The following is a 17,014-nucleotide window of genomic DNA, read 5'->3' on the forward strand; positions in this document are numbered from 1 at the left end:
CAAAAGAATTATTCGTGAACAGAAAGTGGACAGCATAGATTTGATGACAGAAAGGTTGTATCTAATCTGAATTACTGAGTGACCTAGGAAGCTTGCTCAGAGGGATTACAGAATAATTATGTTAATATGCAATTATCACCTCATTTCTTCTGTAGTAACCTCAAGATGTAGTGTAGTGAGGGTGTTATAGCAAGTGCTGATAGTTTGCAAAAATACTGATGTTTGAGATTTCTGAGACAATAAGTCTAGCTTGAGGCATATAAGTGATGATCTGTCATCTTGAAGACAGATCTGACCTTTGTACAATTTTTTAATGCTCACAGTATATAACTAGAGGCAGTTATAGCTGTAAAACTCATTATGATTTTCCAGCAATTGAAATATATTTTATGTAGATTTAAAGTTCTGTTTGCAGCTTTTTAAAAAGGTGTCTGAATTTTTTTAAAGAACATTTTAAAATTCAGTTAAATGAAAAATTTTATGATTATATGATTATCTGGGGAAGCTTTAGTAATGGTGTCTAAACATTGTTTTAAAATCTTAATTGATATAGCTAATTCATTGAATTCATTGAATTGAAATTTAAGGAGTCCAACAGTTTATCTATCTTAATTTATTAGCTTCTGTTTTTTAAACTTAGTGAATAATGCCCACCTTCAAATATGTTCCTACTTTGTTATAGTAACCTAAACTGGTATTGATGTCTCTGTTATATATACATTTGACTATACAAAGGTAGTTGAAAAACTATTTGAGATGGTGTAAAATTAACTCAGATCAAATAGTTTCTTGCCTAGATGCCTCATAACCCAACATGAATGTAGTAAAATAATTTTTGATGGTGTTAAAATTCTGTATCCATTATTCAGTGCAACAGATTTTGACGATCCATTGTTCTGCGTGGTATCTCAGGACAACAGCTATGAGTATTGAGTACTGTTATTAATAAGGAGTGTATTTGGAGCATTGTATAATTAGAATATATTCTGAATATTTTAATTGTTTCTAAAATAAGTACCCACAAAATGTTAATCTACTTATAGTAAATACAGTTAATAATGTACATAAAAGAACAAAATTAAGCTAATTTTCTCTGAGTAAAGAATTACTCATGAACAAAAAGTGGACAGTATAGATTTGACGACAGGAAGGTTGTATCTAATCAGAATTACCGAGTGACCTAGAAAACTTCCTTACTTAGTCAACTTTTGTAACATATTTTCAAACTGATGCAGAAGGTAATGTCTTTTATTTTTGAGTAGAGATAATTATTAATTTGGGGGTAAGTAAGCCATGTCATGTGGATGTGAAGGAAAACTTTAATTGTTAAAGTCTTCATTTTATATTTTAATATATTTAATCGGATTTTTTTTGCTAGATGTGTTTTGTAGATAAAATCATTTATGCACATATATTTTTTCTATGTTTTTGAACAAAACAGGTTGATATCTTCAGAATGTGAACTTATGAAAAGCTCTTATAAAGCCATTCTGGTAATGAGGATGCAGTCTCCAAGCTGACATGATGTTCTCATAGTTTGTCACCCTGCTGTTCAGGGGGTACCAATGAAGTTGCTTTAAATGGGAAGCGTCTGTTCCATCTCTAAACCTCTAACACCAGAACAGATGGGTGGGACATAGAACATGGAAGGTTTTACCTCTGAGGTGGTAACAGTGAAGCCACTCATTAACACTGAATTTACCACTTCGTTAGCAACATTGCTTCCTGTTGAGAAAAACTAATATAGGCTTTCAAATTGACTGAGCATATATTTGTCCACCTCTGTGATTATAATAAGTGGGAACATAAAGGAAAGTAACTGTCTTTCAAGCCAGTTTTTTGTCGTTCATTTCAGATTTATGAGATTGTTGCTATTGAAGCATTTTATATTTTCTACCTAATTTAATGAGAAATATCAGGAATGAATAATAAGTGTAGCATTAAGGCTTGCTTTTCTTTCCCTTGACATTTGCACACCCTTTCCTAACACATGTTTATGTGCTGCCCATTTTTAACTTCTGTGTGTGTGATGTAGAGACTCCTGCTGGGTGATGCATTAGCACCATTTTGGAGTGATATCATTGAATGTGATCTTATTGGAAGTCTATTTTTATTACCACCATACCAGAAGTTTGCCAATCTCAGAACAGAATTCTAAAACCTATGAGGGGTGGAAAAAATAATTGTTGGTATAAATAACAATGTCAAAGATACTGGTAATAGATATTTTTTGTATTAAATAACATTTTATGGAAAGAATAAGATTATAAATGCTTGTTCTAAGTTATAAAATACAAAAAAGGTAAGAACAATTTTATTATTCTTGAATTAGATTTAATGTTTTACAAAGCATGAAATTGGTACCCTTAAAAGGATAGTAAAAATATTGAACTTTATTGAACATGTTTTGATTTGTAAATGTTAGATTGTGAGGTCCTGTTGCCCTAAAATAATATTACTTGTTATGCAAATTAAAAATACTACAAAAGAAAAATATACAGGCTTCGTTCTTTATCTAAGAGCAGGAAACTAACTTGTCTTGTTTACCGTTATTTCTGGAATACGGGATCAATGCATGGCACAACTAAGTGCTTAGTAAATATTTGGATAATAACTGCAAAAAAGGAGAAGAAATATGGAAGCTTATGCCAATACTTCAATTAGTTAATACCTGGGGTTGCCAAATAGCAGGTTCTTTAAATTGTACATGAGAATTATTGGATATTTGAAGACCTTATTATAATTACTGCATTAATAAATCAGAACCTGATGGAACTTGTATTTGAATGGGGTATCCAAATTTCATAGGAACAAAACTGTTTTTCTTCTTACACTTTAGGAACTTGTACTTTGATTTTGAAATTGTGTTTTTATTAATCCAATACTTACTCAGTCTTTTATTCAACAAATATTGCCTGAGCAATGCCAAGTGATGTACTAGGTTCTAGAGATACGATAGTGACTAGATTACATTCCCAGTCCTCTAAGAGCAGGAAAAGAACAGGTTGCAAGGGAACTTTTCATAGTAAGGGTAGTCATTACATAAAGTCATCATATGAATGGACCCCAAACATTCAGAAATACTATTTGCTTTAAAAATATTGTACTTTTTTCTCATAATGATTAAATAACTTATCAAAAATGCCTAGAAAAGTTTTATCTACATTTTATGTGAAATAAATTTAAAACATATGTTTATGCTATTTTATTGTAAAATGTGTTAGGCCGTTGCACTAGACCACCAGATCAAAAATGGGATAACTGCTTTTAAAGAATGCCTGGAATTTGGGGCCCCACATATGAAAGTTTGACATGAAACTTCATTAATTTTAACTTTAGTGAAGTTGAAATTCACTTTACTAAAATTTAGTTAACTTTAGTAAAGTTAAAATTATAGTTAAGGTTAATTTGAATAAGGAATGAACAAAACTATGAATAAAGCATTTTAACAATAAAACATTGATGTTGATAGCAAATATGTTCATTCAAATAAAGTTTTTTACTGAATGGCGTTTTGTTACCTTCCTTCAGGAATGAACTTATAAGTGACAAATCTTTCATTTCTCTGCAGTATTTGATAATTTATATTATTCTCTCGAATAGAGTGACTGCCTCTGATAAACCTACTTAAGTGAAAGAATTTTCTTTGTATTAGCAATCTCTACATGTGGTTTAAAATTTTTTCAGTCTGTAGCATATTTACATTGTTTTTGTGTCTGTGTGTATATGTGTATCTTTGTGTATGCTGCTTTTCCCTAGTATGTTTGTGTATGTTGCTTTTCTCTAGACATTTTGTATATATGACGTATTGGATTGTTGTTGTTGCCTAGCATGAAGAACAATATTAACCTTTGAGGTGCTTTTTAAATATTTCAATATGTTTGTGTTCTTTCATTCTTGGAAAATTATTAGAATGTCAATATAAAGAGTAGAAAATTAAACTAATAAAAATATGTACTTTCAACTCTCCATACATTCTAATAGTATTTTTTCTTTCATGCAAATCTAAATTTTTTTTTTCCATTTTCTAGACTAAATGTGTTAAATGGGCTTGCCAACAATATGGATGATTTGAAGATAAACACCGATATTACTGGTGCTAAAGAAGAACTCCTAGATGACAACAATTTTATCTCAGACAAGGAGAGTGGAGTTCATAAACCAAAAGATTGTCAGACATCATTTCAGAAAAATAATACATTGACTCTGCCTGAAGAACTGTCAAAGGACAAATCTGAAAACGCCTTAAGCGGAGGCCAGTCTAGTCTATTTATACATGCTGGTGCTCCTACTGTTTCTAGTGAAAACTTTATCTTACCTAAAGGAGCTGCTGTTAATGGACCAGTTTCACACTCCTCCTTAACTAAGACTTCCAATATGAATAAAGGCAGTGTTTCATTAACCACTGGGCAGCCTGTGGATCAGCCAACAACAGAATCTTGTTCAACTTTGAAGGTAGCAGCTGATCTTCAGCTGTCTACACCACAGAAAGCAAGTCAACACCAAGTTTTATTTTTGTTATCAGATGTAGCACATGCTAAGAATCCCACCCATTCCAATAAAAAACTACCTACCTCTGCTTCAGTTGGTTGTGACATTCAGAATTCAGTAGGGAGTAATATAAAGTCAGATGGCACTTTAATAAATCAAGTAGAGGTGGGTGAGGATGGTGAAGATTTATTGGTAAAAGATGATTGTGTCAATACAGTAACAGGAATTTCCTCAGGTACAGATGGATTTAGATCAGAAAATGATACAAACTGGGATCCCCAAAAAGAGTTCATTCAGTTTCTTATGACTAATGAGGAAACAGTAGACAAAGCTCCACCTCATTCTAAAGTAGGTCTAGAAAAAAAAAGAAAGCGAAAAATGGATGTAAGCAAGATAACTCGTTATACTGAGGATTGCTTTAGTGATTCTAATTGTGTACCCAATAAATCAAAAATGCAAGAAGTAGACTTTCTAGAACAAAATGAAGAGCTACAAGCAGTAGACCCACAGAAATATGCTTTATCAAAAGTGAAGCCTGAATCGACTGATGAAGACTTAGAATCTGTGGATGCCTTCCAACATCTAATTTATAACCCAGATAAGTGTGGAGAAGAGAGTTCACCTGTTCATACTAGCACTTTTCTTTCAAATACCTTAAAAAAGAAATGTGAAGAGAGTGATTCTGAGTCACCTGCTACTTTCAGTACCGAAGAGCCATCATTCTACCCCTGTACAAAGTGCAATGTGAATTTTAGGGAGAAGAAGCACCTCCACAGGCATATGATGTATCATTTAGATGGGAATAGTCACTTTCGCCATCTTAATGTCCCAAGGCCATATGCTTGTAGAGAATGTGGACGGACATTTCGAGATCGCAATTCACTTCTAAAACATATGATTATTCACCAGGAGAGAAGACAGAAGTTGATGGAGGAAATTCGTGAATTGAAAGAACTTCAGGATGAAGGAAGAAGCGCACGATTACAGTGTCCTCAGTGTGTGTTTGGTACCAATTGCCCTAAAACATTTGTGCAACATGCTAAAACCCATGAAAAAGATAAAAGGTACTACTGCTGTGAAGAGTGTAACTTCATGGCAGTGACAGAAAATGAATTAGAATGCCATCGAGGCATTGCACATGGGGCAGTGGTAAAATGCCCGTTGGTCACTTCTGATATAGCCCAGAGAAAAACACAAAAAAAGACTTTCATGAAAGACTCCGTAGTAGGATCATCCAAAAAATCAGCTACCTACGTATGTAAGATGTGTCCTTTTACTACTTCAGCCAAAAGTGTTTTAAAAAAGCACATGGAGTACTTGCATTCATCATCATGTGTTGATTCATTTGGTAGTCCTCTTGGACTTGATAAAAGAAAAAATGACATCCTTGAAGAACCTGTAGATAGTGATAGCACTAAACCATTAACTAAACAACAGTCAACCACGTTTCCAAAGAACTCTGCTTTAAAACAAGATGTGAAGCGAACATTTGGATCAACCTCACAATCAAGTAGTTTTTCAAAAATCCATAAGCGGCCACACAGAGTACAGAAAGCTCGGAAAAGCATTGCCCAATCAGGCGTAAACACTTGCAATCAAAACAGCTCTCCTCATAAGAATGTTACAGTTAAAAGCAGCATTGACCAAAAACCTAAGTATTTTCATCAAACAGCAAAAGAAAAGTCTAATGCCAAGGCAAATAGCAACTATTTGTATAGACACAAATATGAAAACTATAGGATGATAAAAAAATCAGGTGAATCATATCCTGTGCATTTCAAAAAAGAAGAAGCTAGTTCATTAAATTCTTTACACCTGTTTTCATCATCAAGTAATTCTCACAACAGTTTTATTTCAGACCCTCATAAGCCTGACACCAAAAGACCTGAAAGCTTCAAAGATCACAGACGTGTAGCTGTAAAGAGAGTAGTTAAGGAATCTAAGAAGGAAAGTTCTGTTGGAGGGGAAGACTTGGATAGCTATCCAGATTTTTTGCATAAAATGACTGTTGTCGTTTTGCAAAAACTTAATTCTGCTGAAAAGAAAGATAGTTATGAAACAGAAGATGAAAGTTCCTGGGATAATGTTGAGTTAGGAGACTACACTACACAGGCCACAGAAGATGAAACCTATAGTGATATTAATCAAGAACATGTAAATTTATTCCCTTTATTTAAGAGCAAAGTGGAAGGTCAGGAGCCTGGAGAAAATGCTACTCTTAGTTATGACCAAAATGATGGCTTTTATTTTGAATACTATGAAGATGCTGGAAGTAACAACTTTTTGCATGAGATACATGATCCTCAGCATTTAGAAACTGCAGATGCTTCATTGTCAAAGCATAGTTCTGTTTTTCATTGGACTGATTTGTCTCTTGAGAAGAAATCATGTCCTTACTGCCCAGCAACATTTGAAACAGGTGTTGGGTTATCAAATCATGTCCGGGGGCATCTTCACAGAGCAGGATTAAGCTATGAAGCCCGTCACGTTGTATCACCAGAACAAATAGCCACAAGTGACAAAATGCAGCATTTCAAAAGAACTGGCACAGGAACACCTGTTAAACGAGTTAGAAAAGGTAAGTTCTCCATGGGAATAATTTGGGCTAATAGGTCTGTGTTCTAATTCTGAGGATTTAAAAGTTCTGTTTGAATTTGGTCTCCATTAGAATCATATAATTTTATGTTTCAGAATTAACTCATTTTAGGGTGGTCAGTTTATATAAGAAAGTCTGATATTACTCTTAAAAATTTTTTTTTTAGCTATAGAGAAGTCTGAAACCACTTCTGAACACACTTGTCAGCTCTGTGGTGGTTGGTTTGATACTAAAATTGGATTATCAAATCATGTTAGAGGCCACTTGAAAAGACTTGGAAAGACCAAATGGGATGCTCACAAATCTCCAATCTGTGTTCTGAATGAGATGATGCAAAATGAAGAAAAATATGAAAAAATCTTAAAGGCTTTGAACAGTCGTCGTATTATTCCCAGACCATTTGTAGCTCAAAAACTTGCATCAAATGATGACTTTATATCTCAAAATGTTATACCTCTTGAAGCATACCGTAATGGCCTAAAGACTGAAGCTCTGTCAGTGTCTGCATCAGAAGAAGAAGGGCTGAATTTCTTAAATGAATATGATGAAACAAAACCTGAACTGCCCAGTGGAAAAAAGAATCAATCTCTTACACTCATAGAACTTCTTAAAAATAAAAGGATGGGAGAAGAAAGGAATTCTGCTATTTCTCCGCAAAAGATCCATAATCAGACAGCAAGAAAGAGATTCGTTCAGAAATGTGTTCTTCCATTAAATGAGGATAGTCCGTTGATGTATCAGCCACAAAAAATGGACTTGACTATGCACTCAGGTAAGAGGACATTTATGACTATCCTATACACAATTTAAATGCAGTTCAATTATGCCTTCTTTAATGGAATCTATGCGGAAAATACTTTCTCACAGTCTTCTTGTTTAAGCTGCTTTTTTTTTACAGAGCACAGATTGGTTATTCTACTGTCATTTCTGTATAACTCATCAATTGATGCTCATTAGCACTGAGTTCTCTGTGCCTCTTTTCTTGGTCTGAATGTAAGGTGAGAACAAAAGCAGAAGAAAACCACACACACACAAAAAAACAAACAAAAAGCTGATCTGTGAAAATAAAACTTGCTGTGGCTGGAGGATGGTTGTGGATAATGTTCAAAAGCATAGCATTATTGAAAAGGCATACCTCTGTCATATTTTTGCGAGTTCTCCAAGGTGATCATGTTTTCAAGATTTAGCTGTTGGGTTTTCCACTGCGTAGGTAAAACAAAAAAGACTCTTAAAGCTAAATGGTTTGGTGTCTTTGTGATTAACCCAAAGAAACATCTCCGTCTCCAATTCCTCATTGTATTGCGGGATAGTTTGGTTTTGGAGAACAGGTGTGAACATAAAACATATTTGTTTGGGGTTTTAGGTTTTAAGATGGTGCTGTAATGGAACAGAACAGATGATTTAGCTTAGTGCTTGTGCACCAATAGTTTTTCCTTTTGAAAGGAATATTTTGTATGTATTGGCAAATAATGTGGCAGATAAAGTAGCCAAACTTTATTCAGTATTGCCAAGTCTGGTTTATACTTTTAGACTAGAAAAATTTTAAGTGTCTTTTCTAGATTTCTTTTTGAAGGTTAATAATGTTGAAGGTTTATGTAAATGGTCTCATGATTAGAGCTGTAAGTTGAATGTGTCGGAGGTAATAGTTAATGGATTAATAACAAGTAACGTTACTGTAAAGTAATGTTGTTTATTTGCTTTGGGGCAAACATTGTGATATCCCAAATAGTTGTAATGCAATTTTGATTTAAGGAAAGATGACTTTGTGTTGTAAGTGGTCTGGAAAACAATTTATCTTGTATGAGCTTCTGTTTAATATGGCTTTTTCTTTCTAATAAAGAGTCTCTGAAAGTCAGTAGCTTTCAATATTTTTTCAGAAGGATAAGATGTGTTAGCTGTGTTGAACAAGGGGTAGTATACTTCAGAGATGGAAAATGTATTTGTGGCTATCACAGTAATGCTGAAGAAACCGATTGAAATGTGTTGGGGGAGTGAGGATTGTCTGAGAAGTTAGGAGTTTCTTATTGTTTGAACATGTTTTTTCTGTGATGACTAAGATGTTAGCTTGTTGATCATTTATTTAGCACAAAGATTTTAGCAACAAACTTTAAATCATTGACTTTCATTATTGATTGCGCATTCAGAGTAATGAACATAAAATACCCTGAATAAAATGTTGTGTCTAACAGCTGTTCAGTGGTGTGTTTTACCACCTTTTCTCCCAGCCTTCATCAGAAAGCCTAATTTAGTACTGAGACTTTTACGGTTTTGTGGGTAAAACACTTTAATTACCACTTTGTCAACTAGACTTTTAAATTCTTTTTATTGGTAATGTTGTAAGCTTTGAAACTTCTCAACAGAACCGTGGTGTTCAAATCACAGGATTGTATATTAGTAGGTTTAAGAAATAATCTGCGTAACACAGAAATCTGCAAGAAAGTGATAATAGGTGTTATATCCAGAGGAGCTCAAAGGTTCAAGTCACTCCTCTTCTACCTTTCCAAAGAGCATGAGTTGGCTCTAAACACTAACTACAAACTAATAATAGTTAACTTAATTTCCCCTCCTTATTTTAAGTTAACCTATTTCATTGAACGTTTTGAAAACCATCTTTATTGTGGTGCTTTTCTACACTCTTTAAGCTAAGAAAATTTCACTTTTTGAAGTGAGAACTGGATTATAGTTTTCTTTTGAATGATAGGTATGCCTGTGAAGCTTAGAACATGTGTGCATTGCAATACGACGTTTACAAGTGCTGTTAGCCTGTCCAACCACTTACGCGCTTATGCACGAAAGAAGAGTGCTGGACTTTTGACTGGTACAGGTATGTTTGAACAGATATCACAGCAAGTCTGTTTGATACAATACACTTTTTTTTTTCCCACCAGACTGGTGTTAATTCAGATCATATTTATAGCTTTCTTTAGTAAGCTGCAGTTGAGTCTGAATACACATTAAATTTCAGCAGCTTGTAAACTGTTAGATATAATTCTAAGCTAGTTAATCTTTTTCTTTTGGCTCTTATTGACTTAATTTGGGGAAAAAACATTAACCCAAGAGGTGTGGAACTTTTGAGTCTACCTTAATCCCATTTCTTTTTTAGAATACTATTTTTGATTTTTAAATTTATTTTAGATTCCAGTAAAACACCTCTCTTTATAGTTCTAGTCAGGCACAGTGGTGTGCCCCTATAGTCCCAGCTACTCATGAGGCTGGCAGGAGGATCACTTGAGCTCAAGAGTTAGAGGCTATAATGTGTAATGATTGTGCCTGTGAATAGTCACTGCACTCCAGCCTGGGCAACATAGCATAAAAATATTGTAGTTCTAGCTTGGGGAAATCCTTTTAGCAAAGGAAATTATAGAGATATTTCAAAATGTAGACTTGGTTAGTAAACTAAGCAAACTAATGAATTTTCATTAGTCTATAGATTAGATCTTTGAAGGGGTGAGCCTTAATAATGGCTTGTGTTGACAAGTGAATAGATTTTTCTTTTAATACTTCTTAAATATATTAAGGATTAATAAACTTAGCTATGCACATAAGTGTTAACATGCACATTTCTGTGTTATTTTTGGTTGGTTAGCCTAACCTTGCAGATACCTCTTAATACTGCTCATCTGTGAAAATTTGATTAGCTTACTTCTATGTAATATGCTTCTTATAACCTACAAGATGCTTTGCACTTTTCATTTGTAGTCTTTTAAGCTACCCTGCTTCAGCAAATCTCATTTCCTTCACATCTTAAAATATACCCTCTTTTTGACATAGATCTACATAAATTCTTTTGCCTAAAATTCTTTCCAATCTTTTTATTTCTCTTGCTCTTTTTTAGATCACTGCCTCCTGCTTTCTTCTAGTTGTTTGCCCAGCTTTTTTGTTCTTCCTTGTGTCCTATAACTTACATCCAATATGTTCTTGCTTTCAAAAAACCACTTATATTTATACTAGTGTCTTCTGCTTCTTTGCATTCTTCCTTAACTTGATATACAAATGACCAGGGATGAATGTTGACGGTTTATATTAAAAAGAGAGGAGCGGGGTGAGTTTTAGTCTACTGGATTAGGCCTCCTACTCTGAGATTATAATTTTTATATACCTTTATCACCTTTATCAGGCTTGGCAAGTGATTGCAGACATTAGAGGTGGGGGACAATGAAAATAAGAGACTGTACAAGTGGGAAATCATTAGTTACCATACTTGCTAACCTTTATTGAACATTTACTATGTGTCAGGCACTATGCCATGCAATTTACATGTATAACATTTAATCTTCACAACAACCATACAAGTTGTAGGTACTGGAATTCTCTTCCATTTTATAGGAAACTAGGACTTAGAGAACTTAATTTGCTCAAACTTATACAGTTAATAAGTAGCAAGGTTGTAATTCAGATCAGGGCTATCTTACCTAATCTTTGTTTTTAATCACTGTTTTCTACCTTATACAGGCGGCCTATTTTTGAATTTCTTATTTTTAAAATAAGAAATTGAAATAAAAATAAGCAATTGAAAATTCTAAAACGAAGGTGGGTGGGTTTGTTTGTTTGTTTGTTTGTTTGTTTATTTAGAGATGGAGTCTCGCTCTGTCACCCAGGCTGGAGTGCAGTGGCGCGATCTTGGCTCACTGCAACCTCCACCTCCCTGGTTCAAGCAATGCCCCTGCCTCAGCCTCCCTAGTAGCTGGGATTACAGGTTCATGCCATCATGCCCAGCTAATTTTTTTGTATTTTTAGTAGAGATGGGGTTTCACCATGTTGGACAGGCTGGTCTCGAACTCCTGACCTCAGGCAGTCTGCCGGCCTCAGCCTCCCAAAGTGCTGGGATTACAGGCGTGAGACACCGCACCCGGCCTGAAGGTGGGTTTAAAATGGGGAGTACTCTGGTGAAGATTGAATACATAAGAGTCTAATTAAAAAGAGCAGAGATCCAAGAAGTGCTTAGGCCTAGATTAGACTTTGGAGGACTTAGTGTTCCATTCTGATTATTCAAGCAGATTATGCAGATATCCAATAAGGCAAGATATCTCCAGTCCAGATTTTATTAGTCCACTAAAAAAATGCTTTTACTTCATCTGAAAATTCTGCAAAACACAGGATTAATTACCTATAAATAACTGGTAGTAAATTTCCATTTACCAAGAATGCATTTATGAAGATTATCTAAAAAAAATCTTCATTGTCAGAGAGAAAAGTAACGTAGGATGACTGAGAATATATTTAGGTCCTCAAGAATAAAAGAGGGTGTTATTTTAAAAATATGATTAAGTACTAGCCAAAATATTAGAAGTACTAGGAAATAGAAAGCGTGTGTTTGGCAGTCCTAGGCAAAGAAAAGGAAAATGAGAAACTGAAGAAAGCCTAGGGTCATATTTTCCACACCCAGTAGCCACTTTTGACAAACTTTAAAAACTAATGCTTCTTTTTCTTGGAAATTCTGAAACATTTTTCCCTCATTAAAAAAAATCTTGATCAGTAGAGCTATACAGATGTCTTTGCTGCTTATTCATGCCAACTGAAAAGTTTTTATCAAGCTTTATTAACTTTTTTATTTTCCAAATAGAGAATTCTGTATTATATTTGCAAACTCCACATACCTATTATTCCCCATATCAGTATCACTGTTATAAAGCAGTAGTCCTAATAACCTATGGCCCTAGAAGGTTCCACTCGGTTATTATAAGTGATTCGTTAATTCATATGAGTAAAAGGCATCATTTTTCAAGAATACATGATCTTTTAATGAATAAAATGCAAATTCATTTTTATAAAATCTTACCTTAGTATATCACAAAATTGGAACAATGTAAAGGAAAAATAGGTGGGAATAAAGCCTTCCTAACCATGTCCAGTATGTATATTTCTAGTTTAAGCAGTCTTAATTCATGTGGATTTTAAGTTGTGTGGCACTCTTGAATACAAAGCTTAGATACCCCCAGACTAAATGGTAAAGGCCTGCTTTTGGTTACCTGTGATAGAATAAACTTTCAAGCCTTCTTAGAAGCCACCAGCTCCTGGTCTCTTCTGTGGGAACTGGTGACCTTTTGAGGGAAGCAAAATATATCTTCTAACTTATAATCCCTTCAAGTATCCTGAATACGCTGAAAAGGATACCGCTATTCTTCCCAAAATACCTGTTTACTGGTGACCTAAATACTTCTGATGTTATGGTTCTCAGTCTTTATTGGGGTCACCAACATCTTTGAGAATTTCATGAAAGCTATGGGCCCCATCCCAGAAACATGCACTTATTCATTCTCAGATAAAAAATTTTCTGTGTATAGCCTTTGCATATCTCCTGAAGGCTATCATCAATTTGTCTGGTGGAAAATTGAGAAAGGAGAGATGCCAGAATAAAAGGAAAGTAGAAACAGAACTAGGAATCAGAAGCCCTAAGAAGTTCTTTTTTGTTTTTTTTATAAGAGCAGAAGATGCTTAAAATATAAGAATTGCATAATAACAAAACTAATTCTGGGGTCATAAATATAAATTAAAATACATCTTCCCTGATATTTATAAAAGGAACCGATGGAGGAAATAGGAAAGGTTTAGAATTGGAGATTTGGAAGAGGTAGGCAGACTTAGGACAGTTAAATTGTCATAAAAGAATAATTTCACAGATCAAAGTTTTGCTGAGAACTGTCTCAGTTTATCTTCTGTTGGGTAGGTTCAAATAATAATTTTTATGTGTCTTTACTTGTAGATAATTTATGAAGCTGTTTTACTTCCTTTCCCCGATCAATCTTTATCAAAACAGACTAGAATCAAAGGGTTTATTTTGTATCCTATATCGTAAATTTAAGGCAGACTTCTTACTCAAGAGTTTATTCCAGTTATTTATAGAATGCAGTAATGGTAGGTTTTTTTTGAGATTTTGTTCTCTTTAATGTTTTACATGCTCACACAGATTATTTCTGGTTAATTTTCTAAACAGTTTAATAAGAACACTATATAGTTTTCATTAAATATTGAAATTTTATAATGTAGCTTATATTAATTACTTCTGGACTTTTTATTTTACTGATTAGCTTTTTGTGCCTAATGTTTTAATTAAATGATGTATTTTTATGCTGGCAATATTAAGAACATAGTTCTATTAAGTTATTAATGGAGGGACTGTACATACTGGTTTGCCTTGTCACACCTAAGTACTAGTGCCTCTTTTACTCTCATAAGTGTCCTGGATTGAATGATAAATTAATCATCCTGGTTATTAAAATTGATAAAGCATTTAAAATTAAGGTAAAGCATATTCTATCAACCTAATCTGCAATCAGGAAATAAAATATATTTTGAGGTCAAAATAAGAGTGAATTTCAGCAGGTAGGGAAAGGGAAATACAGTCAGAGTAGAGAGAATGTTGTTAAAGGAAGTAGATCTGTCAGTGAATGCCACAATGCTTCTCTGTGGTAGATCGCATGTTGTTATCCTTTGAAAAGAAGAAACAATGATGGTAGCATTCAGCATTTTAATGGGACTTTATTTTATATCTTGGCCACATATACAAACTTATATTAATACAAACACACAATTCCTTGTTCACTCACCTAAATGTACTTCAATATTTTCTTTTTTAGTATATTCTTTGTTGTGAAAAATTAATGCTGGTCATGAGCCAGTAAATTGATTTGCTGCCCACTAAGAAGTCACTATCATACATTGAAGTCACTGTCCTAACTGCCTCTTTCTCTTAGGGGTCGGTACTGACTAGAACCAATGGTAGTAGTATCTTAGAAGTCATAACTCTTCTGTGGCAGCAGGTGAATTTTCTATACGCATTTTATCCAAATTTTTCTCTCTAGATCACTTTTGAAATCAAATGCTAACCTCTGGGACTTAAAGTAATTGGAGATTTCTAGTTACTCATTTAAAATTAATGCAAGAAAAATATTTTTATATTTGGGAGGGGCTTCATTTCATTATCTTCAGAACACTTGTGTGTGTGTGTGTGTCTGTGTGTGTGTGTGTGTGAGAGAGATGGAGTTTCACCCTCGTTGCCCAGGCTGGAGTGCAATGGTGTGATCTTGGCTCACTGCAACCTCTGCCTCCCAGATTCAAGTGATTCTCCTGCCTCAGCCTCATGAGTAGCTGGGATTACAGGCACACGCCACCATGCCTGGCTAATTTTGTATTTTTAGTAGAGACGGGGTTTCTCCATGTTGGTCAGGCAGATCTCGAACTCCTGACCTCAGGTGATCCTCCCGCCTGGGCCTCCCAAAGTGCTGGGATTACAGGCATGAGCCACTGTGCCGAGCCCAGAACACTTTCTTGATACATTTTGGAAGTAAAGCCCAGTTGTTGCTATTCTGCAACAAATGACTTATCCATCATAATTATTTGACTTTTCTGATGAGGTCAATGCCACTAGTGCAATATATTAACAGTTTTTAAAAGTCAGTGTTTTATTTTTTATACCATCTACTTTTAAGTGTAATCGTAGTAGGTTTCTTTTGTCTGTTTTCAGCTTTAATGATATAATTGGCCACACAGGACTGTAACAAGTGCTAATGAACATGTAGTACAGTGTCAGGTGCTGAATGGGTTTGTAAGCCACTAGAAAAGTCATTTTTATGTTGTGGAAAGTGCTGTGGGAGCACTTTCTGATGTGACAGGAAAAGTAGTATTGTGAAAGCTTCCCAATGTGCATTAAATTACTTGGTCATTCATGAGTGTCACTGTAGTGTCTTTTAAAAATAATACGGTACTGCATGTTTGAAAAATTGCATGCTTTCATAATGGTTCATTCAGCTTGAAAGAGTGTAAGTAGAAAATTTTGATCTTAGTAAGATTAAACTCCAAACGAGCGAACCTGCTTCTACTTAAAGCAAACACCTTGATAATTCTTCCAGACTGGACTGAGGGGGGATATGTGAAAAGTACGAGACGTGTCTCTACTGTCAGAGAACTTAGGAAAGGATTGTTGACAACATACATAAAACTATCAAAATTTGGAAACTGTGCAAGATGGTATACAACTAAATGGCATATTGGCTTTAAGTGTTGTAGGTGTTCAGGTTGATTATTTTAGTCTAAGCCTCCTTTTGAGGGGAGCTGGGAATTAAGTGAGATTCCTTTTTTTTTTTTCCTGATGCCCTTACTGTTTGTCTCATTGAATTAGAGCTTGTAGAAAAGAGAAAAAGAAAATAAATAAAAATAGTTCATGCTGGTATGTTTCTTGTCACTTTTCAAATGCAAGAGAACTACAAAACTAGCAGTCACACAAAATTTTATTCATTCAACAAAAGTTTGAGTTCTTGTACCAAGACTGTGCTCATCGCTGAGCCAGTAAAGATACTGCACTCCAACTTCATAAACATAATCATAACCCAGTGGGAAAAGATCAAGTATGGTGTTACAGAAAGGTTTACATGGTTTCAGCCACACCCTTAACTTGAAGGATGCAGTAGAGTTTTAGGAAGACAAGATGAAGTGTAGAACATTTCAGGCAGAGAAGAACATAGTGTGGACACAAAGGTATGAAATTTGGACTTCAGGTGTCAGGAGTGAAACTTGGAGTTCAACTATGAGAAGATTTGGTTACAGATGTTTGGGAAAATTGTAGTGCCAGAAAGGTGGGGTTGGTGCTTTGAATGCTTGGTAAAAAATAAAAAAAATTAGGAAGTCGTTAAAGAATGTTTTAAAAATAAGGGGGCTGGGTGTGGTGGCTCACACTTGTAATCCCAACACTTTGGGAGGCTGAGGCAGGCAGATCAGCTGAGGTCAGGAGTGTGAGACCATCTTGGCCAACATGGTGAAACCCCATCTCTACTTAAAAAAAATACAAAAAATTAGCTGGGCGTGGTAGTACACACCTGTAATCCCAGCTATTCAGGAGGCTAAGGCAGGAGGATTGCGTGAACCCGGTAGCCGGAGGTTGCAGTGAGCCAAGATTGTGCCATTGCACTCCAGCCCGGGCAACAAGAGCAA

The 17,014-nt window shown here is 34.8% G+C and overlaps 1 protein-coding gene across 32 annotated transcripts in view; it reads left to right on the forward strand.

Moving 5' to 3' along the window:
* The window catches only part of ZNF644 (zinc finger protein 644), a 100,586-nt gene that overhangs the window by 70,468 nt on the left and 13,104 nt on the right, over positions 1–17,014 (forward strand). For 15 of the 32 annotated variants that reach the window (XM_077987792.1, XM_077987734.1, XM_015144635.3 and 12 more), the window contains 3 exons: positions 4,032–7,069; positions 7,254–7,859; positions 9,789–9,911. The exons of 7 other annotated variants lie outside the window; for them this stretch is intronic. In XM_077987792.1, coding sequence (XP_077843918.1) covers positions 4,032–7,069; positions 7,254–7,859; positions 9,789–9,911 — 3,767 coding nt within the window. Of the gene's footprint in view, positions 1–1,441; positions 7,070–7,253; positions 7,860–9,788; positions 9,912–17,014 lie in introns of all 32 variants that reach the window. 10 more of the 32 variants (XM_077987853.1, XM_077987835.1, XM_077987808.1 and 7 more) reach the window with 2 other exon arrangements.

The sequence above is a fragment of the Macaca mulatta genome, chromosome 1 (genome assembly GCF_049350105.2).
Source record: "Macaca mulatta isolate MMU2019108-1 chromosome 1, T2T-MMU8v2.0, whole genome shotgun sequence".
Lineage (NCBI taxonomy): Eukaryota > Metazoa > Chordata > Mammalia > Primates > Cercopithecidae > Macaca > Macaca mulatta.